Source organism: Martes martes (assembly GCF_963455335.1).
Source record: "Martes martes genome assembly, chromosome: 14".
NCBI lineage: Eukaryota > Metazoa > Chordata > Mammalia > Carnivora > Mustelidae > Martes > Martes martes.
The window spans coordinates 51,665,510-51,690,975 of record NC_137902.1 but is presented as its reverse complement, the minus strand read 5'-3'; the positions used below and the strand labels follow the sequence as shown (position 1 = coordinate 51,690,975).

At 38.3% G+C, this 25,466-nt stretch overlaps 1 protein-coding gene across 1 annotated transcript in view; it reads left to right on the top strand.

Moving 5' to 3' along the window:
* KAT6B (lysine acetyltransferase 6B) overlaps positions 1 to 25,466 on the top strand; it is a 185,858-nt gene that overhangs the window by 522 nt on the left and 159,870 nt on the right. The window contains exons 2-3 of the mRNA XM_080823740.1: positions 10,086 to 10,155; positions 13,434 to 14,312. Of these exons, the coding sequence (XP_080679866.1) occupies positions 13,692 to 14,312 (621 nt within the window). The 5' untranslated portion in view covers positions 10,086 to 10,155; positions 13,434 to 13,691. The remainder of the gene's footprint in view (positions 1 to 10,085; positions 10,156 to 13,433; positions 14,313 to 25,466) is intronic.

Genomic DNA, 25,466 nt, shown 5'->3' with positions numbered 1-25,466 from the left:
GTCAGGCTGCCCCTGAGCGTGACGGTAGGGGGCGGGGGAAAAGGGAGGAGGGACAGGCCCCGCCCCTCAGCAGGGCCTCCAGGGCAAGGGGCGGGGCTCGATGTGGAGGGGGCGGGGCGCTACCGGGGTGGGGGCGGGGCTCGGGTGGTTGGAAGGCGGGGGTTTGGAGGGGTTTTCTGAGTGGGAGTGACCTGGTGGGAACGGTGGGGGGCCAGTGAGTGTCTAGAAAGATGGTGAGGGTGTGGGTGCGAGGGGAAACTGGAGGTGTGCAAGGAGGGGCAAAGTGAGGGTAGGGAGAGGTGCAACATTGGAGATGTGGTAGGGGAACCTAGGGGTATGTGAAGGCAAGTGAAATGATGCAGAAAGGTGGGATTGCAGTTATCTGGGGACAGTAAGAATAGGTTTGGGTGTGGTGGATATGGAGTGGTATCGAGAGCAGTGCAGAGTGGATACTGGATTGCGGGGAGTATTGGAATGTGAGGAGCAAGTATACAGTTGCTGTGGTGGGAAGCAGGTATCTGGATAAATCGGCACTGGAATTATAAAGGATGTATGGGGTCTGTGCAGCCTTGAAAAAACATGGAAGAGTGACATGGATATACTTGGGAGAGTCTTGAACGATGATAAGACAGCAGAGCAGAACTTGCGTAATATCTATAGCGGAAGATCTTATGGGGATGGGTGATTCAGGGGGCTGAGAAAAGGTAGCAGTTGTGGAAAAAAAAATTGGTGGGGCTGGGCAGTGGGTCTCGGTGCATGTGATTTGGTGGACTGCACTAGGAGTAGGGATAGGGCAAAGAAAGGTGTTGGTTTGGGAGACCAGGTTGTTGACAGGCTAGATTTCTTGGGTGAAACTTGAGCTGGAATCTTGAAGGTGGGGCAGGGTGTCTGTCTCAGGGGAAGCTCCAGTATTACCTTGGGAAAGGACATTGTGTCTTTTTGAATTTGTAAGTACTTTGGTATGGGTAGAGTGCAGGAAGTTGTGGGAGACTAGGGGCAAAGGAAGAGGAGGGACTAGGTTACAAATGGTTTCCTGTGCCCCATGAAGTTGTTTAAGCCCTGCAGTTGGGAGAAGGTATTGGGATGTGATAAACAGAGTATTGGACAAAGGTTGTGAGAGAACAGTAATAAAGAGTTACAGATGTGGAAAATAAGAAAAGAGAACCAGTGAACAAAGTGTCAAGTATGTTTGGGGTAGAGGTACGAAGAAATAAAAAGTGGAGTATTATAAAGACCCTTCTGTGTATGGATGGGGGATGAAAGTAGCAAATGGGAATTAATTACGTTGGGATGGTATCTGGTGGTGCTCCAAAAAAGTTACCATTATTATTATTTTGGTATAATTGCGAGTAAAGTACATTCCTCTGTCTTGTGTATCCTGGATTTTCTGGGATAGCCCTGAAGTAAAACACTCCATCATTCCATTCTTACCTGTTAATTCTTCACATATGCATTAAAATGAATTGGGGCAATCTTTTTATGTTTTTAAGAGGAATAGGAAAATATTGCACATTTCAGTAAAGGGTAAGATTTTTACCTGAGACCCTCTACTTAGGGTTGAAGGTTGGGGAGGTGAAATGATGACTTAAAAAAAAAAGAGAGAGAGAAGATAGCAGAAGGTGGTAACACTAAAGGAGGAGCTTACGGGAATGAATGGTTGAGAGTGATAACCTGGTCAGTGAAAGTTCTACCTACCAGCCATACCTGGACCTCTGAGTAGAGTGGGTGTTCAGTCATTGCCCTTACACCAAATGTTTCTCTTATGCACTTCTTGTGAAGATAAGATTGAAACTGTCAGGTGTAAGGCATAACATGAATGAATGGTAAAATAGGGTGAGTGTGGAAGGGTAGCTGAGGAATTTAATAAGTAATTTTAATGTACTTCAAAAAACTTAATGAATTTTTACATACTAGTTAACCAACTGGTCTGCCTTTATTAAATGCCAGGATTCCTAACAGGTGACTTTTTCAGTCTCTTAGATTGTTTTCTACAAAATATCTTCAGTTTTCCACATGCATATACTTGCTTTTATTTGTATAAAGTGAGCAGAAAGGAAATTGTTTCATGAAAGTTGGGGATGTGTGAGCTATAGTGATCAGTCTTTGCTTGCGAAATGGTAATAGTGCATGGATGGAAGAAGTGTGTTGAAGGAAACTTTTTCTTCCCTTAAGATGTTTTAATTTGCATTTCCAAAGCACCTTTAAGCACTTTTTTGTAAGACTTACAGTCTTGCACAATTTTTTTTTTTTTTTTTTAATTATCCATTCTACTGTTGTTGGATATTTGAGTTGTTCCCAGTTTGGGGAAATTGTGAACAGAGCTGCTTTGAGTGTTCCTGTTCCTGTCATCTGGTTACACATGTACATATGTTTCTCTAAGATGTACACCTCGGAATGGAATTGCTAATTCATGGGCACGGTGACTATTTATCTTAACTTATGCCTGTTTCACAGTGTAATTATTAATACAACATAAATGCTCAAAAGTGTTTGGATGATGAGTTGTATGGTCGCTCTAGTCATGAGGTATGCTTGTCTTCAACTTGACTAGGTACTGACTGGTCAAGCTGGTTTCCAAAGTGTTGTACCAGACCACACTCCCTTCTGTGATATATGAGAATTCCCATTGCTTCTTGTCCTCTTCACATCTCAGATTTGGTAGCTTTTCAGATTAGCCAATCTGGTAAACTTTGCATTTAACTGGTTAGTAATCAGGTTGAAAAGCTTTCCATATATTAATTGACTGTTTGGATTTCCTCATTTGTAAAATTCCTGTTCAAGTCTGCCCCTTACTTATTTATTTTTTAAATTGGGCCTTGTGTCTTTTATTGGTGTTTCGAAGTTCTTTATTTATTTTGTCATGTGTGTGTTGCAAATGCCTACTTCCATCCTGTGGCTTGCCTTTTCACTTACTTTATGGTGTCTTTTAATGAACAGAAGTTCTTAATTTTAATGGAGTCAAATTTATTGGTCTTTTCTTTATGGTTAGTGCTTTTTGTGTCTTGTTTTAAGACTCTTTTCCTACCCTCAGGTCAAGAATATATTCTCTTATGCGGTATTATCTTCTAAAAGCTTTATTGACCTTAAAAGATGTATGATTATGAGTAAAATACACTGCTCTTGACCCTGTCCTTGCCATTACAAATCTGTTTTTGCCTTTGTTCACTTCTGTGTGCTTGAATTTTTACTTGTCCACAACTATAACTAAGGGCCAGGTGCTGACTTCCCCTGTCTCTTAGGAGAAAATGGTCATATAGACAGAAGTTCAGCCAGATTAGATTTTACAGGTCTCCAGCTGACTGTATTGCCCTTTTTCCTTTTATGAGCTAGTATTTTATTGTGTTCCTGCTATGTGTCTGCCACCATCCTTGGTTCTCTCATATTTGTTATCTCAGTTATTCCTCTTAACAGTTCTGCCAAACAGGGGTGTATAATCTTTTTCACAGAGGATAAAACTGAGACTTAGATTGATTAACATGTCCAGTATCCCACAGCTTAGATAGCTGGCAGAGTGGGGACTCGATCCCTGGACTCTCTAGATAATGTCCCATCATGGCATACCTCCTTGTTGAGTAAGATTTCAGACCTCTATTTGATAATATCCCAAACCAATGAGAGTAACTCTCTTACTTAAAATGTAACATGTCCTCATGAAAGCAGACAGAGGGGTGCCCAGCTGGCTCTGTCGGTTAAGCGTCTGCCTTCTGCTCAGATCTCAGGGTCCTGGGATCAAGCCCCAGGGTCACTTAGGCTCCTTGGGGAGTCTGCTTCTCCCTCTACTCCCCCCACCCCGGCCCCGCCCACTGCTTGTGCTCTGTCTCACATAGAATCTTTATTTTTATTTTTTTTCCAAGATTTTATTTATTTATTTATTTATTTATTTATTTTTAAAGATTTTATTTATTTGACAGCGATCACAAGTAGGCAGAGAGGCAGGCAGAGAGAGAGAGGAAGGGAAGCAGGCTCCCTGCTGAGCAGAGAGCCCGATGCGGGGCTTGATCCCAGGACCCTGAGATCATGACCTGAGCTGAAGGCAGAGGCTTAACCCACTGAGCCACCCATGTGCCTTAACATAGAATTAAAAAAAAAAAAAAAAAAGGCACATGTAGAGATAGTTACTTTGAAACTCAGTAAAATTATTGACCTCTCTGTATATTAAAGTGGAGTAGTTAGTGGGCCTTAAGGGGTCTTGGTATAGGTGAAAGAGGTCCTGTAAACCCTTGAGATTGTATGCAAATGACTGTATGTACATGTGTTCATTTTTAAAAATAGATCTATAGGATTTTTTTTTTTCCCCCTTAAGATTTTATTTATTTATTTGACAGAGGCAGGCTGAGGGAGAGGGAGAAACAGGCTCTCCGCGGAGCAGGAAGCCCAACTCGGGGCTCCATCCCAGGACCCTCGGATTATAACATGACCTGAAGGCAGCGGCTTAACCGACTGAGCCACCTAGGTGCCCCTAGATCTGTAGTTTTCTTGAGGTTCTCAAAGGGGAACCCTAATTGGTTTTCAGACTCTACAGGCTATCCTTTTTGAAGACATTTGTAATAAAGCTAATACAGAATTCTTACATGAGCTGTATTTTCAAAATAATCTTTTAAAAATTCAGGTGTCAGATTTTTTTTCTCAATACATTGTTCTCAGTCTTTATCATTAAAACCTGGTTAAAGCTAATTTATAATTAGGAAGAAATCTAGGGTTGAATGGGAATTTTTGAATGCCAAAAAAAGACATTCTAAATTTAGTTGATTATTTCTTAAGTGAGTGCTTAGTTATAATATCATCATTATTAATCAGTGTACCCTGGCTCCAAAGGCCTGATGACTTCAAATGACTTTTCATCTTGTCTCTAAAATCCTCTGTTTTACAAGGGATCAAATTTCCTGTGAGGTTCCTAACAGTGTGATTAAAGTTTAGAGGCTGAAACTATTGAGCACGTAAATGTAGGGATGACTTCGCAAACCTAATTCTTGGGCTTCACCAGGAGATTTGGGGCATGTCTCTACTAATTTGTGATGATGATGTTGAAACTAATCTTTGCTAAGGATTATGGAAGCCATAATAGTTTATTGATGGTTCAGTTATTGTTTGTTGAAGCAGATTTACACAATTATAGTTTAATGACATAACAAGGATATTGTCAACTAGGAAGCATGACATGAAAAATTAAACTTCCAATTAATATAATATGTATTAGTTGAAATGATAATTTTCATGGTGATTTAGCCTCTTAGAAATCCTTGGAAAACATTATTAGCTTGTGAATTGAAAACTCTCGATGTTAATGAGTAGTGAGAAAGAATTTAGTATTATTCCCAAAAAATGGGGAATTAAATATTCAATTCAATTAACATTTATTGAGTGCCTACTCTGGGCTTGCTGCTGAGTTAGGCTCATAAATATAAGTTGAACAAGATTGATGTTGGGAAAGATGAAGTCCTGGTTGCTTTTGTTTGTTCAGTAATCCTTCCCTCCAACTTACACTGGATGGATACTATTGCCAGAGAGATTCAAACATTGAACAAATTTGTGCACGTGTGTGGGTGCACTTCACTGTGCTGTATTGTGTCTACTTCTGCATTGGCTTCCTATTCATCTGTCACGTTCACACGCCTCAGCCTGGTTTTCGTTACATCCAACTTTATTTCTTTCTTCTCTTCAACATGTGCATATGGACTTGGTGTCCTTTTTTTTTAGGCAGTTTATTCCTAGCTCCTGTGCTCTCTGCTAGATTCCTTTCATTTGTTCCCTGATGTGGCCATCTAGCAGATAGGCACGGCACCCCTCTTATGTTCTCGTAGTGGTTCTGGGAAATCTAGGGGCATACAAAGGTGAAATCAGACCTGAATCCTGCTTTTAAGAATTTCTTGGTTCTAGTAAGGGAGATGAGGTCAGTACACAAATAAGCATACCACAAAATGGGAAATGAATGCTAAAATATTAAGATAGCTAAAAGCTTCCTGTTAGACAAAGAGATGTAGGGCTTTCTGTGAGATGGTGTCAGTTTTTTCTGGACCATGAAGGTTTTAAATTTTCATTTCATTTGGATTACGAAACTGGGCAGTTGTCCAATTTCAAGGAAGGTCCAGTTTATGTCCCACCCACCCAAGGGGTGTTCTGCCCACTCAGCAAGGTAAAGTCACAGTGGTTTCCAGACTTTTTCCCTGCTGTAGTCGGAGGAACCCTTTCTGTGAAGTGATTCTTCAGAAGCCTAGTGTGAATGAGACAATTAAAATGGAGCTCCTTTGTTGGGCGCAAGGATTTATGGGACCTTAGTGTTGAACGTAGCGCAGGTGATAACTTGAGGCACTTTCTCACAAGACGTCCAAGGAGTCTTAATTGAAAGCCAGTGGAGACACAGGAAAGACTTTAGGTTTTAGCATTGGAAAAAAATTACTCAGACTTAGTGGTCTGAAGCCTTGACCGAGTCATGTCTTAGTTTTCCTTTTGCAAGATTAGGCAATAGGGCTATCTTACAGAGTTGTTTTAAGGCTTACTGATATCTATGTGTGCGTACTGATAGTGTATGTGAAGTGCCTGGCCCACAGTAGGTGTCAGAAAATGGTTGGTATTATAGTTAGAGCTCTTTTTTTTTTAATGACTTACTGAGGTGAAATTTGCATAACATAAATTTAACCATTTAAAGTGAACAATTCAGTTGTATTTAGTAAATCCTGGTGTTGTGTGACCACCACCTCTATCTAGTTCCAAAATATTTTCATCAGTCTTAAGAGAAAATCCCTTACCCATTAAGCAGTTTCTCTTCATCCCTCCACTCCCCAGGCCCTACCAATCTATCTGTTCTGGATGTTTCATATAAATGGAATTATACCATGTGTGGCTTTTTGTCTGGCTTCTTTTGCAACATGTTTTTAAGGTTCATCCATACTGTAGCATGTATCAGCATTTTTCTTTTTATGACTGAATAATATTCCACTGCATGGATATGTGATCTTTTTTTTTTTAAAAAGATTTTATTTATTTATTTGACAGGCAGAGATCACAAGTAGGCAGAGAGGCAGGCAGAGAGGAGGAAGCAGGCTCCCTGCTGAGCAGAGAGCCGGATGCGGGGCTCTATCCCAGGACCCTGAGATCATGACCTGAGCCGAAGGCAGAGGCTTTAACCCACTGAGCCACCCAGGTGCCCCGATATGCGATCTTTTGTTAATTCATTCAACTGTTTTAAAAAAAATTTTTTTCCTTTTCCTTTAAAATTTTTTTATTTTATTTAAATTCAGTTAAATAGAATAACATACGGTATATGATTAGTTTCAGAGGTAGAGTTCAGTGATTCAGTTGTGTATAACACCCAGTGTTCATTCCATTGCATGCCCTTCTTATGCCCATCACCCAGTTTCCATTCAGCTGTTGATGGACATTTTGGTCTGAGTCCACTTTCTGGCTGTTGAGAATAGTGCTGTTATGAACAGGTGTGTATGTATACTTACTTGAGTACCTGTTTTCAGTTCATCAGGGTATAAACCTACTTGTTGAATTGTAGGGTCCCTTTTTTTTTTTTTAAGATTTTATTTATTTATTTGACAGATCACAAGTAGGCAGAGAAGCAGACAGAGAGAGAGGGGGGGAAGCAGGCTTCCTGCTGAGCAGAGAGCCCGATGTGGGGCTCGATCCCAGAACCCTGGGATCATGACCTGAGCTGAAGACAGAGGCTTTAACCCACTGAGCCACCCAGGTGTCCCCTTGAATTATAGGGTCTTATGGCAATTTCCTTTTCAGCTTTTTGAAGAACTACCAAACAGTGCTTTGTTTCTGAATTGCTTCTTATGCCTCTAGCACCTACCATAAGGCTGCATACAGGGAATGTCTTGCTAAATGTTGTTGGTTGTTCTTTGATTAGCATTTGTATCCTCTCCTTCCAGTTCATATATTTGGGGCCTTGAGCATTAATTTTTGGGGAAATAGATATATATATCCAGGATTTGAGTTAACAAATGGGATGATGTTTGATGTCAGACAGCAGATATTTGTTAACTTTGGACACTGTTTTGAGCAAGTGTGCAGATAGCCTGTGCTGAGTGGTTAGACAAGGAAAAAAGTTAAGGTCTCTTCCCTTAAGCAGTGTATGTTCTGTTTCAGAATATACTGTTAAGATGTGTGAATCCTCACTCAGTTACATAATGAGCTGTGAAAAAATCCAGGAGCATATAAAAGTGGGAAAGCTAAAAATAACTGTTAGCAAGTAAAACCCAGGATGACAAAAGAGTAAACTCTATTGTTAATCCTTATTTTTTTTAACCACTGTTTTTGGCTCATCTGTGATATGACTCAAGTGTTATGACATTGATTTTGAAACAACACACAGCTTTAGTGAAAGCATCGAGGAGGTTTCACATAATATTTATGATCCAGGGTATTTTGACTCCTCTTATGCTGACATGAATATTTCTGAATAGTGTTGATATTTATATAATACTAATGAAGCCAAAATCGTGTGTTGGACTAAGCATTTCTCTAGATCTGTTTCAAATAGTTTGTAATGAATGATGTAAATACATCCATACAACCATATAATTTACTGATATTATTTTGTAGTTAAAAATAAAGTGATTCAAAACCTTAGAAAATAGAATAATTTAATTTGATGTTGCATGAGTCCCCAGAATTAATTTGGAATGATTCATTCCCTTCTTGATAGCCTTTTAGTCCAACTTTCATTTTACTGAAAAAAAATGAAAAGAGGATAATGATTTTTAGGGTTGTACTTCTGATAGAATGTCCTGTCTGCATGTGAAACAAATCCTAGTGCTCTGAAAAAGAGAGGTGGTGTGGATAATTCCAAATCGGGGAAAAAAGCCTTTCTTTTTGGCTTTTGAATGAATTATGCATCTTTTCCTGTAGACTTGTCTTTCTAGTTAGATACTGCTTAGACTAAAATTAAATTGGTTTTCAATCTATTCTCTTACGTATACCAATTTACAGTGGGGCAGTGGGATGTCAGTAACAAACCCGCCTAAGATTAAAAAAATTTGCAGTGGATAATACACAAAGTGGATAATATACATGTGTTTAGTTGAGAATTGGCTACAGATAAGCGACTACTGATTTTGTTCCTCTCCTAGCTCTGTGTGTGTGTGTGTGTGTGTGTGTGTATGCTTTAACACTGATTCTGGTTGTAGCATAGAGCTGCTGAGTTACATCTGCTTCTGCCTAATTAACTCTGTTGGTTGGTGTCAGATGAGAGCTAATTTTGAGATTAAATTGAGGAGTGGGATGTGTGTCTGTGGCGCTGGGGGAGGGGAGAAGGAGGATCTAAGGTTGCTTGGTTGTTTTGTATAAGAACCAATGTAATTATTCACATTGTTGTTTTAAATTTAATTTTTGCCTTTGAAGTGAAAATGATCACTATTGTCTGAAGTGTGACGTGTGCCAGTATATACTTATACTTGTGGAAACTGGTCCAGTCTTCTCTTAGGTGCAGGTGTTGGCTGTTATCTTGATTGTCCAGTCAGTACATAGATGAAAGGTGACCTTTGGGACAAATCGTGAACATTTCCTGGAAAGTTAATAACTGAGTTTCAAACGACATTTGACTTTTTTGTTTTCAGACAAAATGTTATACCTCTCTGGCTTTTTGAGCAATACCAAGATTTTTTTTCCCCCTGTGGTGAGATTCTTTCTTAGACTTTGTCACAGCCTGGTTTTATTTTATTTTATTTTATTTTATTTTATTTTATTTTGGAGTAGACTCCACGCCCAATGTGGGGTTTGAACCTCACAATCTTGAGATCAGAACCAGAGCTGAGATCAAGTTGGATACTTAACCGACTGAGCCACCCGGGTGCTCCGATCACAACCTGATTTTTAAAATTTGGAAAACACATACGGTCTTCAGAGCAAAATTTTTTTCTTTAAGCATGGCTGTGGGGTTTCATTTCCTGTCCTGAATTCCATTTTCTTAAATACCCTTAAGTGGTAGGAAAGAGTTAATATAGCACCAAAAGTAAAGTGCTAATAAACTCATTGCAGTTGTTTGTATTGGATAGTTATGAAGATCCATAGATAGTTCCTGAATTAGAAGGATGTCTTTATGCCCAGATTAACATTTACTTTTTTTCCTTTGGCAGATTTGCTTGAAGATCTGGACAATCTTCTTTTTTGTCATGGACTGTTAATACATTTGGAGTTCCAATTCTGGTATTTTCCCTTATTTTACTATATTTTTAAGATACAAAATGTCAGTCTTACTGAAACGTGTGTTGTTAATGGATATGAATGATTCTGTTGATTATGTATAAAGATAGTGATAATACCTTGTCATGAAAGTATATTTTGAGTTTTTACTAGTTTTTGTTTTAAGGTATGTTCATTTACTTGTGTAACCAAAATGCCTGAGAACACCTTTGCGATATTGGATACTTTTCTGTGACCTCTCCTCCTGCTTCCTGCAGTTGTATTTTGTGCAATCAAATTAAATGAGTGGATTCATCCTGAGTAAACGATAAAAGGTGAAATAATTATATGAACATAGTGAAATGTCTTCTAATGAAAATTTGCCCCAAACCATTTTACTTTGGAAAGATGTGTCCTATTCTAAACTTAACACACAGTGATTCCCATGTTCTATCTTGAAAGTAGTTGCACTATGAAAGCCAGTGATTTTATTCCTAAACACACCATATTCCAAGTCTAACATTTTTTTCAGTGGTTTATATAACGACAGAGGGGAGCACTTATTAGATTTGCGGATGACATAGATGACAGAATCAAGATTCAAAACGATCTAACAGGTTGGAAGATGGACTGAAACCAACAAAATGAACTTGAACCATAATAAATTTTAAATCCCAGCATTTATATTTGTACAAGGAAGGGAATGGAAAGACTCAGCTGGACAGCATTTTTGAAAGAAGAGCTGGGATTTTTAGTTGGAGTGTATGCTTAGCATGAGTCAGTTGTGTGGCAAGGCTGTTAAGAAAGTTCACATAACCTTGGATTACATTTATGCTTGGATAATGCCTGGACTGCCAGATTTTAAGATGGACATTAGCCACACTAGTGAGCAACGAAAAGAAGGAAGTGCTTGGCAACCACGTGATGTGCAAGTGTTAAGGAACTGTAATAAGAGTGGTCTAAAGTGGGGCGGGAGATAGGTGGAGTTCAGTTTTAGTGGTTTTCAAAAGATTCTTATTTTCAAATATTTGAAGGCCTGTTACATTAAAGAATTAGTAAGAATTTCTTGGGATTGTTTTAGGGAAACCAAGACTAGAGGGTAGAAGTTCTAGGAAGACAGATTTTGGGTCTTGTGAGCAAGAAATATATTATTACAGTTAGAGCTGTCCAGTAGTGGAGTGAACTGTCTCAAAAAGTAATAAATTCTCTGTCACTGGAAGTATTTTAAGACTTGATGGCCCATCTGTTGGGGTTACTGAACGAGGAATCTTTTAGTAGATAACTAGAGATTAGATGGGATGACCTCTTCAGTCCCTTTAGCCCCAAGTTTCTGAATCCGAGGGGAAAAAAAAAATGAAGTGAACATACAGTTTACTGACTGCAAAGAGAGGACAATCCTTTTTAAACTGCCTCTTTCAGGCTGACTGAACAAGTGTAGTTCAGTGGCCCAGTTTTTCAGCAGCAGAGCAAATGTTACGTTTTTCATTGTATCTGGCTAGTTTTGAGGAAAGGTGTTATTTTTCCCTTTTAGATAGATTAAATAAATAACCAGAGATACATCTAAATTTTTTTTTAAAGATTTTATTTATTTATTTGACAGACAAAGATCACAAGTAGACAGAGAGGCAGGCAGAGAGAGGGGGGAAGCAGGCTCTCTGCTGAGGCTTAACCCACTGAGCCACCCAGGCGCCCCCATTTAAATTTTTTAATGAGGCATTTTTCAAACTGTACAGACGGTTGCATTAATGGGAAGTGATGATAGCTAGTATATGTTGAATATTAGATATCATATTCACTTAATTCTCTTAGCACTCCAGTGAGGGATTTACTATTATTGTCCTACAGGTAAGGTGACTGAAATGTTTCATTTATCCAGGGTTTCTTCGATAGATGTTGGTAGAGCTGGTGTTCATACCATTAGTCTGATTTCAGAAGAAGTTTTGGCTCAGGTGAAGATAGCACGGGACTTGGATTTTAGAATAATGGCATTTGAGCCTTAAGTTTAGGCTATAGACTCTAGACTATTACCATGAGTGAGTTCCATCTTCTCCTGAACCTCAGTTTGCTCATAGAGTTGTCTTGCAGATTAAATGACAAATTACCTGTGAGCATACTCTCTAAACTTGAAACTATAAAAAGAATTCAGATGTGAATATTACCAGTGGAAAGCAAGATTAGAGTCCAGATCTGACCCAGCTCCCCGGCCAGGGCGCTTTGTCCTGGTGTTCTTCGCAGGTTCAATACAGATTGGAGATGTAGGGTGGTTTTGGTGCACACGAGCAACTGTTTACCTGGAATCAGATTTGTATGAACCCTCCTTGTATTGGGCAGGTATTAAGATACCTAGAATAGTATGTTATTTAAAAGGTGAAGGGTTATGTTACCATACTAGTTTTCAGTTTTCCAGCCTGTGGATTAGAGAGTGTCATAGACCCTTTGCAAAGGGATGGAAGGATATGATTCTGTGGAAGTGGCTAGATGGGAAATTTTCTTACCTGTGAAACTTGGGAAATACAATATCTAGCTGAAGTAGAAGAATCAGGATTATTGCTCTACCCTCCCCCCCCAAGTTTTAGATTTCTTGAACTAAGGTTAATGTACAGTTGACCCTTGAACAACATGGGTTTGAACTGTGTGGATCCACTTACACTTTGATTTTTCTTTTTTTTGGACAAATAGAGTACTATAAATGTATTTTCTTGTCCTTGTGATTTTCTTATATTTTCTTTTCTGAGGGTTACATTATTGTAAAAATACAGTGTATAATACATATAATATACAAAACATGTGTTAATCAACTGTTTAATATTGTTGGTAAGTTTTCCAGTTAACAGTAGGCTATTAGTGGTTAAGTTTTGGGGGAGTCAAAAGTTATACATAGATTTTTTTGATAATCCCCTGCATTGTTCAAGGGTCTTTGTAGTTTCATCAGAGTTTTTGTGTTACAGACTTATTCTTTGAGGTTGGTTTTATGTTTATGATAGACATATATCTTGAACCACTCATGTAATTTTATTAATTTCAATAAAGGTTAATCCATTAAATGAATAACTTAGGTGTGATCTTTTAAATGCCCCATAAATGACTTCATATAAATAACAAGTGAAAATCCTAAAAAAATTTCCTTCTCAGACTATGACCCAATTTCTGGTTAGGAAATACAGTCACTGTGGCTTTGTTACATAATTACCTGCCTGTCATTACTTCTGTGGTCCTTTTGCATCTTAAAAGTAATACTAAAGAGTCTTTTATTTTTAGAAGTTCCATTATTAAGAGGCTATTCCCCCTTTTTATCCTTTAAGGTCTTGATTTCCTTGTTAAAGATGTTCATCGGGAGAATGCAGTCTTTCCTGTTGGTAAAATAAGACAACTATCAACATTGCCTGTGTGTCCTGTTTTTAATCTCTTAAGGATGGATGTTTGTGAGGTTTTGCTTAATAAGGTCTGGAATATTCTGCCCGTTTGTTGAGTTGTAAATGACTTTCAAATGTTCAAGTCCTGTTAAATACAAGGAGAACCTCTATGGGTAACTTTGGTATTGAAGAAGTCATTTGTCAACCATGGTAAAACTTGCAAACCCACTTTATACAGAGTGGATTCTTGAAGCTATACAAAAAATAAAAAAGCAAAAGCAAAGGCCCTCTGAAGAGAGAATCTGCCATGCAGTCAGCACTTCCCATGGGTTGGATAAGAAGACAGTCTCTGAGCAGCTGGAACTCAGTGTTCAGGATGGCTCAGTTCTCAAAGTCACCAACAAAGGCCTTGCCTCCTATAAGGACCCAGACAACCCTGGGCGCTTTTCATCAGTTAAACCAGGCACTTTCCCTAAGTCAACCAAGGGATCTAGGGGATCATGTAATGATCTCCGCAATGTGGATTGGAATAAACTTTTAAGGAGAGCAATTGAAGGGCTTGAGGAACCAAATGGTTCCTCACTGAAGAACATCGAGAAGTATCTCAGAAGTCAAAGTGATCTCACAAGCACCACCAACAACCCAGCCTTTCAGCAGCGGCTGCGACTAGGGGCTAAACGCGCAGTGAACAATGGGAGATTACTGAAAGATGGACCGCAGTACAGGGTCAATTACGGAAGCTTAGATGGCAAAGGGGCTCCCAAATATCCCAGTGCTTTCCCATCCTCGCTACCACCTGTCAGCCTTCTACCCCATGAGAAAGACCAGGTAAGTGAAGAGAAGGTTAATACATTCTAAATACTGCCTATCTGACGTGCACAGTTTCAGTTAAATTTTGTATGGACAAAAGTTCCAAGTGAAGTTGAATAAAGTTAACTGTTTGCCTTAAAAGCAGGCTTCCATATTTTAAAATGTATGCTTTGTTTATGATATAAATTGTTCTATACTGTTTTACTGTGTATTGAGGGCTTCCTCACTGGTCGATTAAGAATTTAATGTGATGATTATGTGATTTGTTTTTTAAACTAATTGGTGAGTACTTGAAGGGACCTGGATAGATAAATTAAATCCTCCTTCATCAAGGCAGGACCATACGTATTTAAAAAAATCTAAGAAAGTTTATCCTGTATTTTTTGCTCTTAAAATTTAAAATTATTTATAGTTTATTTTTGCCACTTTATTGAGGTATAACTAATAAATTTTTTAATTACTATTTTCAGAGAAGATGTTTGTAGACTAGTTGTTAATACTCATAACCTGGGCATCCCTGGAATTATTTTAATATGTGACCCAAATCCTGCCTATTTAAAGTCATTTATTGTTGTCTACTTCTCAATGGGAGAGAGTGAATGTTCATTTTGCCTCATACTGTATCTTTCTTACACTCTTTTGTTTCTCTGGGTCTTATGTTACTTCTGTAATACATATATATGTATACACACACACACACACACGTGACAGATTTCTCTTTAAGTGACCGCAACAATTTTAAGTATTGGAGTAAGATTTTTGTTTCATTTCAAAGCTACTGAAGTTACCTCCCAAACTAAAACCAAAGTAGAGCAACAGCGAACTGTTTATATTCAGGCCTTCACTGTTGTTAGAAAGAGTGGTTGTGTGTGTTGACTACATTTCTACAAGTGATGGAGACACAAGTGTTAAGAAAAGTTGTGCAGCCGATGGCTTGTTTTTCCTCTTCTGGATACTGCCCTTGAGATAGCTCTGCCCCTCAGTTGTTGAAGCTGATGGAATCCTAGCTCCAGAAACTGGGTAGGACCAGGTGATTTGCCTTCCACAGACTAATTGAAACCCTAGCATTTATTTCTTAATCGTATTTTTATTTTATTAGTTTTCCTCAGATTCGTTTATCTTTTGGTGGCATCTGTGTTCTGTAACCAACCCTCAATTCTTCGTGAGAAAATGGGCATAAAGAAAGAAGTAAACCTACAGAGAAAAAATTTTTTAATAACATTTGTTTCAAAAAAATACATTGAGTGACTCAAATCCTAATTGTTGTGTCTGACAGAGCCACATTAAGCACTTCTGTTTCTCATTAAATATTTTTATAAACACTTACACACCATGGGCAAATTCCTTAAGGGAATGTAGAGCCACTTCTTGGTGGATTTGGGTATCTTTGTTTTTAAAACCTGTACCTTACCCTGAGGTATATTAAGGTTTGATAATTACCAGGTACATGGACTAATTCATGCAGCTTTAGGCACCTTAATAGTTTATTTCAATAACTTTGTGATCCAGGGGATATCTTTACTTGTGATAGAAATCACTATAAATTTTCTGCAGTCCCTTTCCTATTCTTCTCTTTAACCTTGCCCATCATTTCTTGCTAACCTTATCTTTTCTTTTTCATGCAGCATCTGTATGGAAGTATTTTTAGTCTAAAGGAAAATTCATGTCTGAAAGTATTTAGGATTGAGAGCAGAGTAATTTATTGCTTAGCCTGCAATTGTTACTGCTCTGTGATGCTGATCTTTTTATATTGTCCAGTTAGCATCATCATCGAACAAGGAAACCAGAGAAAATGTGTCCTAAAATTTTTACTGGATGGAATTTGGAGATCAATTGTGTAGTGATTTAATCATAATCTAATTCTTAGAAAAGAACAAATAAAGCTTAATAAAAATCATACCAAATCAATTTGACCATATGCAGTCGTATTGTTTGTATTATATATTGCAATAGTATTTTTCCTTGAAAATGTAATATTGCCCTTTGAGATTACAAGTGGTAAATAGTTTACAACCATGTAGACTTATAAGTAAATGTAATAGAAATTCTTAACCTGGGCCCATGAATGAGCTTGAGATAGATGGGTCACACATCCCCAGAAATCGAGTATAAAGTCATCTGTATCCACACGTTTTTCTGAGGTTAGGGTCTATTGTGGTTTTTTGTTTGTTTGTCTTGTTTTTATCTTATCAGATTCTCAGAGGGATCCAAAATGTCAAACAGCCAATGTGAATATTTTAGTACTCTAGAAAATATTTGTTGTTTCTTATACTAAAAGCATAATGTGCTAGTTGTTGGCTTTTGATTATTGTTACTGTATAGGTGCTGAATGTGGATCTGAATGTAGACTGGTTGCACTATGGTTTCGTGTATATAGGACTTTCTCTACTACATTCAAAGGGCAGATTATCGTTGTTCTTGATGTGCTAGAAGTCTGTAGTGTTTGTATTGTGAGAGGACATTTATGGTATAAATGACAACTGTTTGTACAGAGATGGAGTCTTCTTACAATTTAGCCAACTGAGGTCTCTAAGAGAAGCTGTTAAGGCTCTAGTAACTTTTGCTGAGTAGCTTCATTTAATTGTGAAAATGAAAACCAAAATGGTAAAAATAATAAGTGACATTTCTTAACACTTAAATGCTGGCAGTATTCCAAGTGCTTTACATTTATTATCTCCTTGACTTACACAATAACTGTGAGGGCCATAGGATTATTATCCTTATTTTGTACATGAAAAACTGAGGCTCAAAGCCTAAGTAATTTGCTCAAGATCACTGATGGAACTGTTGAGTGGTGAAGCCAAGATGCTGAGGAGACAGTGTGACTCCAGACATCTTTACCACTGGGCTGTATACTGGTCAACAGTCGTGGCTTTTCATTAACAGTAAAAGTATCTCTTCATTTCCTCAGGTGTTCAGAAGCAGCTTTCCCTCAACAAATGGATTTCTGGCATTTTAAATCTGGTAGTTGTGGTGAGCTTCTTACAGTTTTTAAAGCAGGTACTATTTATAATATTAGCAATATGGGAAAGCAGTAAGGAAAGTAGTAAATCTGTGTCTAATTAGATTTAACATCATCATCATTCCTATGCATGGCTGCTAGGAGGAATACAATGCACGTTAAAATAGAAGGGCTCCTTCCTTTCTGAAATGTAATTGCACATCTTCTGATAGTCTAGAATTCAAATTGGATATTACCACACTGGCTCCTTAGCATAACTTCTTTGTATTTATTTAAGAAAGCTCTCTTTGGTGAGGTGATATGGAAATGAATTAAGCCACCGAAGATAAAACTTTATCTTTGACTTGGTGAGGGAACTCCTAAAGGATAGTATTAGTGTTTCTCATTAAAAGTGGTAAAGCTCAATTAGGTCAGATTATGAGGACTTTGGAAAGTCAAATATTCTAAGAGAGACTTCAGTTATCACCACACACTTTGTAGCATTAAGATTCCATTTGAATATTTGGGCTTTCGCATTTTTACAAAATCTGTTCAATTTTAAACAGATTCCTTGGTTTTTCACTGTATTAGTGATATTTGGCTATAGTATTAAGTATCAAATATTGTTTCCAGTACAGTACACAACATGGGAACTCTCATTTTAGGCTGCTGTAGTTGGGAGGGGAGATGCTTCTAATATCAGGTAGGGTTTTTGACGTTTTTTTCTTGAAAAAGTGAAATAACTATGAGAATCTTGCAGAAGTCTTCAGACAGAATTAAAAAAACAGTGATACTCTCCATAAGGAAAAAGTAAAGATGAGTTTAGAAAGGAGCACGGATGATCCGAAATGGGGCTGAGAGACAAAACGGTGTTAAAAATCACTTGTGGTCCTGGCGCGTTCAGTTGTTTATTCTGTTTGTCCCCACTCCCTTTTAGGGAGATATTTTATTAGGGCTTTTGGCAGTGTTATTAGTATGAAATATTTCCGTAAACATAAGATTAGTGTACATCTTACATTACTTTCTTGTGTTGTGTAAATGCCATAAATAAAAGAACTTTATTTTTAGATCCTTTCTTCGGTTTTCTCCACTTGGTCCTTGCCTCTCCAGTCCCATTATCCCTGCCCTAGAGAGACCCTTCTTGTCTTTCTCTGGGACTTTTCCAATCGCCTGTACTTTGTGAAGGACCATTCACTAGTCTATATTGTTCTTTGATGTGGCAGGCTTCCAGAAGTCCCTCGGCCCTAGGGGAATTGTTCATAGTCTCAGACTCTGGATCTTTTTGGCAGAAATGTGTGTATTTTTTATCTGCTAATTATAGAGTCCAAGTGTCCTCCTCTCTGTTGACCTTCTTAGTTTTCCTTTGAATTGGTGTCTTTTGTATTGCAGATGTCACGTTTCTCAAAGCCTGCTTAGCTATGTGTATCCAGCTGAACGTGGGAGAGAGCCCTAAACATTATAAAATACACTCTTCATGTAACCCGAAGTTTGGAATTGGTGTGGATGAAAGTCAGTTTTAGAATGATTAACGTCGGATAGAAACCTATTACGGTGTGGCAGACTAGATGGATCAAACACCTGCTGTTTCAGAGTCCGGGAAGGAAAAATATTGTCGTTTATGTTTTTCCTATAATTAAGCTTCGGTAGTTCTTCCACATAGCAGACTATCCGAGGACGACTTTTGTGAGCAGATAATACCAGTTGTTGAGGCATTACTGAGAGAGCACTTGGATTGTCTCAGACTAGTTAGTCGGGTCAAGGGAAAGATAAAATGAAGAGTGAATGAGTCTTTTCTGTTGGACTCTGAGGCATGACAGCTTGTTCCACTTTGGAGCTTTGATCAAGATGGGACTTGTCTAGACTTCTAATGAAGTAGGCTTCAGGTAGAAGTAGCAACATTATGTCAGAGGAGTTTTGACTGAAAATGAGTCTTAAACATTCTTTGCAACTCTGTGGATCGTAGACATACTTGATACCAGAGCTGCCTTTTCGACAGACAACACATGGTGCTGTCCTGGAAGATCTATATGTAGATCAGTCTGTTTTCTGATTTCCTCATGTCATTTTCCTCTGAGCGTCAGGGACTCTAACTAAGGGTGTGGGTTTTTGACTAATTCTGGATATTTTCGGCAGCTTTCAGGGATTTACCTTTGTATTCCATGTACCTGTTTGGCTTACAAGAGCCAAATCTGATATACTTGCAGTACCAAGAAAATCTTTGTTTTAAAGCTTTGAAGTTACATAAAAGTTAAGGGCTGTTGGCTGATTCATTCAGATTGTATCTGGAATGGCAAAGATTTTTATTCATTCTTCTCTACAGACTTTATTTGAATAAGCAGAACATTTTAAGGTTTCTCAGAATGAAGGTCCCTGTTCGTTTTCTGTATTTTCTTCGTGCGTTAATCATGTACAAAGGATACATGAAAAAATGTCATTATTCTGTCATTGCAAGACAAATTTTGATTGTGAGGCCCACGACTTTTTGTTTAGTTTACAAACGGTTTTCTTGGCTAGCACATTAAACTACAGTAGATTTGATGAAACTGTTCATCTCTAGTTATGCCAGCCTTTCAGACGCGAGTCTGCATCTTCTCAGGTACCTTGATCTCTGAGATCTATTCATGTTTCTGAGTACATAAACATCAATTAGCTGACTAAATCAAAGTTAGCAAATGAGTCAGCCATGTAATTTGTTTGTAGCATTTTGAGTTAACAGGGCCGTGAAAAAATCATGTTTGTATTTGTGTGTAGGTGCCCTTATCTCACAGTCTTCAGGTGGTGAAGGGCTGTTTGTACACGTAACAAGAGGAGGTAGGGCAAGGTGATACAATGTGCTAATCTGTTACTAGGCTTCTGCTTGGGGCCGGACTGCTTTCCCAGAGCCGTCTCCAGGAGCTGCAGACTGTATACTCTTGTTTTTTGTTTTATATGTGAGCCTTTTAAGTCACAGAATATTAACAGGGAGCATAACTTTTTGCTTTATGAAAGGTAGTATTTTGAAAAATCTGCAAAATGAACTATAGAGACAAAAGCTCTAGAGAGAGTGTTATTAAACTGTGAGTCTGGTCTTTACAAAGCTACAAAATAAATACCAATCAGTGGTCCAAGTAAAATCCAGGAAGGATTTGTGTTAATTTGACAAGTAGGTTTAGAATTCTTTAGCCATTATTTTTTAGAAACCAGCTTTGTTCAGACATCCTTTCTCTAATTTGCTTCACTTTTGATCTTTGATAAAACCAGCTGCAATTTTGTTTCATTAACAAACTTAACTGTTTAACAGATGTTTGTTTTGGCTTGATTGTGTCCTTTCTATTAGAAACAGCATAACATACATAGAAACCATGCTGGGCCTTTTCCTGTCTGTAGCTAGACAGGCGTTTCAGAAGAACAACTTAATTTTATTTACAAGTTCAATTTTTGTTCCTCTGTACTGTTACGGTAGGTATACAAACATTTTAGCTCTTGTTCCCCCTGTCAGGGAGGTCTTTTGTTCTTAATCCTCCATCTGTTAGTCCAGTACCCTCCCCCCCCCCCCCCCCCCGCTTTTTTTAAGCATTGCAAAATCCTAGCACACAGGGAAAAAGGTATTGCAGAAGAGGTAATTGAGATATCAGTGACTCTTCTACAGTTCAAGGGAGGGAATGGGACTAGCCTGGTGAATTTAGATAATTTCTTCCATCTTCTTTGATGTCAGTAAGCTGCCATATGGACAGCAGTGAGGCCTATAGGAAGGAGTTGAGCTTTGGTCTGGGCTGCCTGTGATACTCAGAGTGATGTGGGCTGGGAGCCAGAGGCAGGCAGCACTTGAATGTTTCTGTAGTAGTTTCTGAAGCGGCCAGTCCTGATTTTTGTCCATGGTTTACTGCCATGCTTGTGATTCTCTCAGATCATAAATGGGCACGATGAAATTCAAGAAACAGAGGTTAAAGGTTATATGGGGTAAGAGAAATAGTAGTAAGAGAGGCAAAGAATGCTTACACTCAAAGCCAGTATTAAAGGACATCAAATGTTGATTCCTATTTGATAGTTGGTCAGCTTCCTTCAAAAACTGGTATTTTAATACCATGTGGAAGCTTCTGCCTTACATCAAAACCCAGCCCTAGCTATTGAGCCTTGAGATGGGAGTAATGGTGCAGAAAACAGGATTCGCTAGTGGAAGAGTGTGGGCTGTTTGAGGAATAAGAGTTCCTCCATTTAGACTGCTGGCAGCTGGTGAGGGGACTGGGGGAGGTAGGCAGTGTAGGGAACCAGGAAGGTATTTTCCCCTTAACTTTGTAAATTGAGAAATTGCAATATTTCAGAAAAGTTGAAAGAATAGTACAGTAAGCGCTTTATTTCTTTAACTTAGATTCACCAGTTGTTAACGTTTTGGTACATTTGTTCTTTCTCTTCTGGCTGTGTGTGTATACAAATACGTACACATAGTCATAATTTTTGGCTGAGCTCTTTGAAAATAAATGGCAGGCGTTATGATGTTAAGATATTATGATACTAAGTCATAATAATAATTATATACTGAGGAACATATTCCTGTATAACCGCAATACTATTACTTCATGTAAGAAATTCAACAGTGAAACAAGAGTGTTATCCATTAGACCATATTTTCCCAAATAGTCCCAGCAGGCCATTAATAACTTTTGTTTTTAATCTGGGATCCAGTTAAGGATTGCATTGCATTTGGTTGTTATATCTTTAATAGAGAATGGTTTTCCCTCTCATTTTTGCTTTCACATCAGTGGGGTTTTTTGTGGTTTATTTTTTGATTATTTTTTTATAATTATTAAAAATTTATTTTTTTTTCTGAGTATAAGTGACACGTAATATGTCAGTGACATTTTGTCAAGTCTGGGATAATTCTCTTATGGGATGTCCCATAATTAGTACTTAAATGATTGTGTCCTCTTGTGTTTTTGGCAAGAATACTGTGTGTGTGATATCCTAGCAGGAGATAGATCGACGTAGGTTGTCTTGTTATGGTGGGGCTTATTTGATCAGTTGGCTGAGGTGCTGTTAGATACATCTTTATCATGTGAATGGTGAATGGTATGTATTAGTTTTTTCTTTTGTGTATATTAGTTTTCTTTACTGCTGTAACAAATTACCACAAACTTAGTGGCTTAAAACAATGCAGATTTATTATCTTACCAGTTCTGTAGGCCAGAAGTCCAATGTGGGCCTCACTGAGTTAAAATCAGTGCATAGATAGGGAACCTGTAGGGAAGAATGTGATTCTTTATTTCTTTCTTTTTTAAAAGATTTTATTTATTTATTTATTTGACAGAGAGACACAGCGAGAGAGGGAACACCAGCAGGAGGAGTGGGAGAGGGAGAAGCAGGCTTCCCACGGAGCAGGGAGCCTGATGCGGGGCTCGATCCCAGGACCCTGTGATCATGACCTGAGCCAAAGGCAGACGTTTAATGACTGAGCCACCCAGGTGCCCCCAAAATGTGTTTCTTCACCTTTTCGAGCTTCTGAGTGCTGCCTGCATTCCTTGGCTCTGGCCATCTCCCTCATCTTGAAAACCAGCAGCGTTGCACTGCTCAGACCATTTTCCCTGGTCACATCTCTGACCACGACCTGGAGAGCTGTTAAAGGATTCGTGTGATGAGATTGAGGCTATTTAGATAATCTGGGATAATCTCCCCATCTCAAAGTCCTTAACTTAATCCTACCTGTAGGGTCATTTTGCCATATAAGGTGACAGATTCACAGGTTCTTGGTATCAGGAAGGGGACACTGGTTAGGGGGTGTGTGTGGTGGTCAAGCCTTACTCTGCTTGCACACAGTGGTTTCGGTCTCCTCGCCTAAATTAGGTTTTACATTGGAGGTTGCAAATCTTTGAAGGTCTGGGGGCTATGATGTAACATGGTCTATAAATCTGCTTAGAAAAGAATGAATCATAGTTTATGGGGTTAATGCTAGCGGAAGGTTGGGAGTCAGGCAGCCTGAGCTCTAGGTCTGAGGGTACATCCTGAATCATTTCCATAAGAACAGGAACAGGGGCTGCCTCCTGCTTCCACTTAGTGTTTCTTGACTCACAAGTTTAACTGAAGGATGGATTTGGCAGTTTTTAACAATAGGAGTTTGGATATCCAAACTGTTCTCTGAGAAGCGCATTTAAAGTTGTGGAGAAGGATCTTTCTTTCATTGCCCACAGAGTGCATGGAAAGAATATATAAAACGCTTAATAAGATAGGCTCTTTTGTGACATTCTGAATACTAAGTATCATTGGAAGAATTTTGAAGAATCATATGTCTGTTATTTAAATTTGAATCCTCAATTAGAAAACTATAAATAGGCTGAAAAACAAACTGACTTATTTTAAAAAGAACAAAATCAGGCTTACAGTGTTATGTCTTTATATCTCAATAAAGTTGGAAAGTAAAATATGCAGGTAGGTATATGTTGTATTCTTTGAGTTCTTAGTAAAAACTCAGAAAAGATAAGTATCAAATCAAGATGCACAAAGACGGTTAACCTCAGGGATTCTTTTTCTTTCATTTTATAGTGTTCTAGTAGAATCTCCCATGGTAGCTGCATTTAGTTGGAATGTTTTGGAAATACTGGCTGTTCCCATTGTTAAAGAATAACTGTTTAGTTATCAGCCTGTAAATGTGCTCTCCAGAGCTGATAAAAAAAGATGATCTTCTCATCTGATGAGCTCTGACCCTCTGTAAACCTTCCAACTTATCTCATTTTCCACCAGCTATTGAAATATAACGAGATGCCAACAATTACATCCTCACAAAGCATTTATACCAACTTATCAAATTACCTCTTTATTGGAAAATTGTGTAATATCTTGATTTCAATTTAGCATGGCATGTTGGTTAGCAATAAATCTTACTGGGGTATGCACACAATCCTGCAGGCAGTTTGCAGAACATTGATCAGGTGCAAATTGTATGTATTTTTCTGGCTTCTGAAAATTTCAGAGCAAAATGAAATAAATAGATAATCACCAAGACCACCACTTCTGAGGTCGTTTTTAATCTGACATAGCAGCATATCACCATGTCTCTTGAAGGAAGTACCTTGACTCTTTTAAAATTCATTATTTGTGTTTTGCTATTTTAAAGTTCCCCATTTTGTCTGTGATGCACAAGAGAAGCGGAAGAACATTGTTAAAACATGTACTTGTACCCTGTAAAGTGCGCTTAATCAACAGTTCATATTAGATTTGAAGGCTCTATAGAAACATGCAAGAAGATACTGATATTAAACAGTGCTTACTGTGTACCAGGTAACACTCTTAAGTACTTATTATATACAAAACAATACTATATGAACTCTGAGAAATAAGTACCATTACTAACAGAAATTTGCAGATGAAGGAAAGGCCAGAGAAGGTACCTTTCCCAAGAGTGCACAGGAAATGTTGGAATTGGCATTTTAATCCTGGCACACAGGTTCGAGTAGAGCCACAGCATCCCTTTCTAGGCTTCTCATTTACTTGGATGAAATCAACACACATCTGCAGAATTCTAACATGTAAAGCACTGTATGAGGCACGGTAGAAATTACAAAATACAGATTATACTCAGATGGTAATTAAGATTATCAGTTGAAACATGCCAAGACATGCAGCTATAGGATTCCTTCTCAAATGACCAGTGTGGTAGTGTTCATTTACAGAGTGATTGAAATCCTCTTTTCTATAGGAATGAATAATAACTACCAACATTTCAGGGCTCCTGGGGTGGTTCAGTGTCTGCCTTCAGCTCAGAGCATGATCCCAGGGTTCTGGGATTGAGCCCCACATTGGGCTCCCTGCTCAGCGGGGAGTCTGCTTTTCCCTTTGTCCTGCCCCCTGCTTGTGTGTGTGTGCATGCTCGCTCTCTCATAAATAAAAATAAAATCTTTAAAAAAAAAAAAAAAACAAAAACCACCACCAGCACTCTGTATTACTTACCATGAGGCAGGCACTACTTAAAGTGCTTTAAATAAAGTTAACTTGCCTATGAGGTGGTACTTCTTTTCATTCTTAGTTTACAGAGGAGGGTATTGAGGCACACAGGGTTAAAGGACTTGCCCAAAGTCACAGAGCTGTTTTGTAGTACAGTCAGGATTCAAACCCAGGCATCTAGACTCTGTCGCGTGTACACTTAACCACTACGCTACACAACCTCTTATTTGCCTGATGAAGAAGAACTTCTCTTAAAGGTATTGAAAAGAGTTGCACAGGCCCCTATAAACTTGGACCTCTAAGTAACTTCTTAGTGTTTA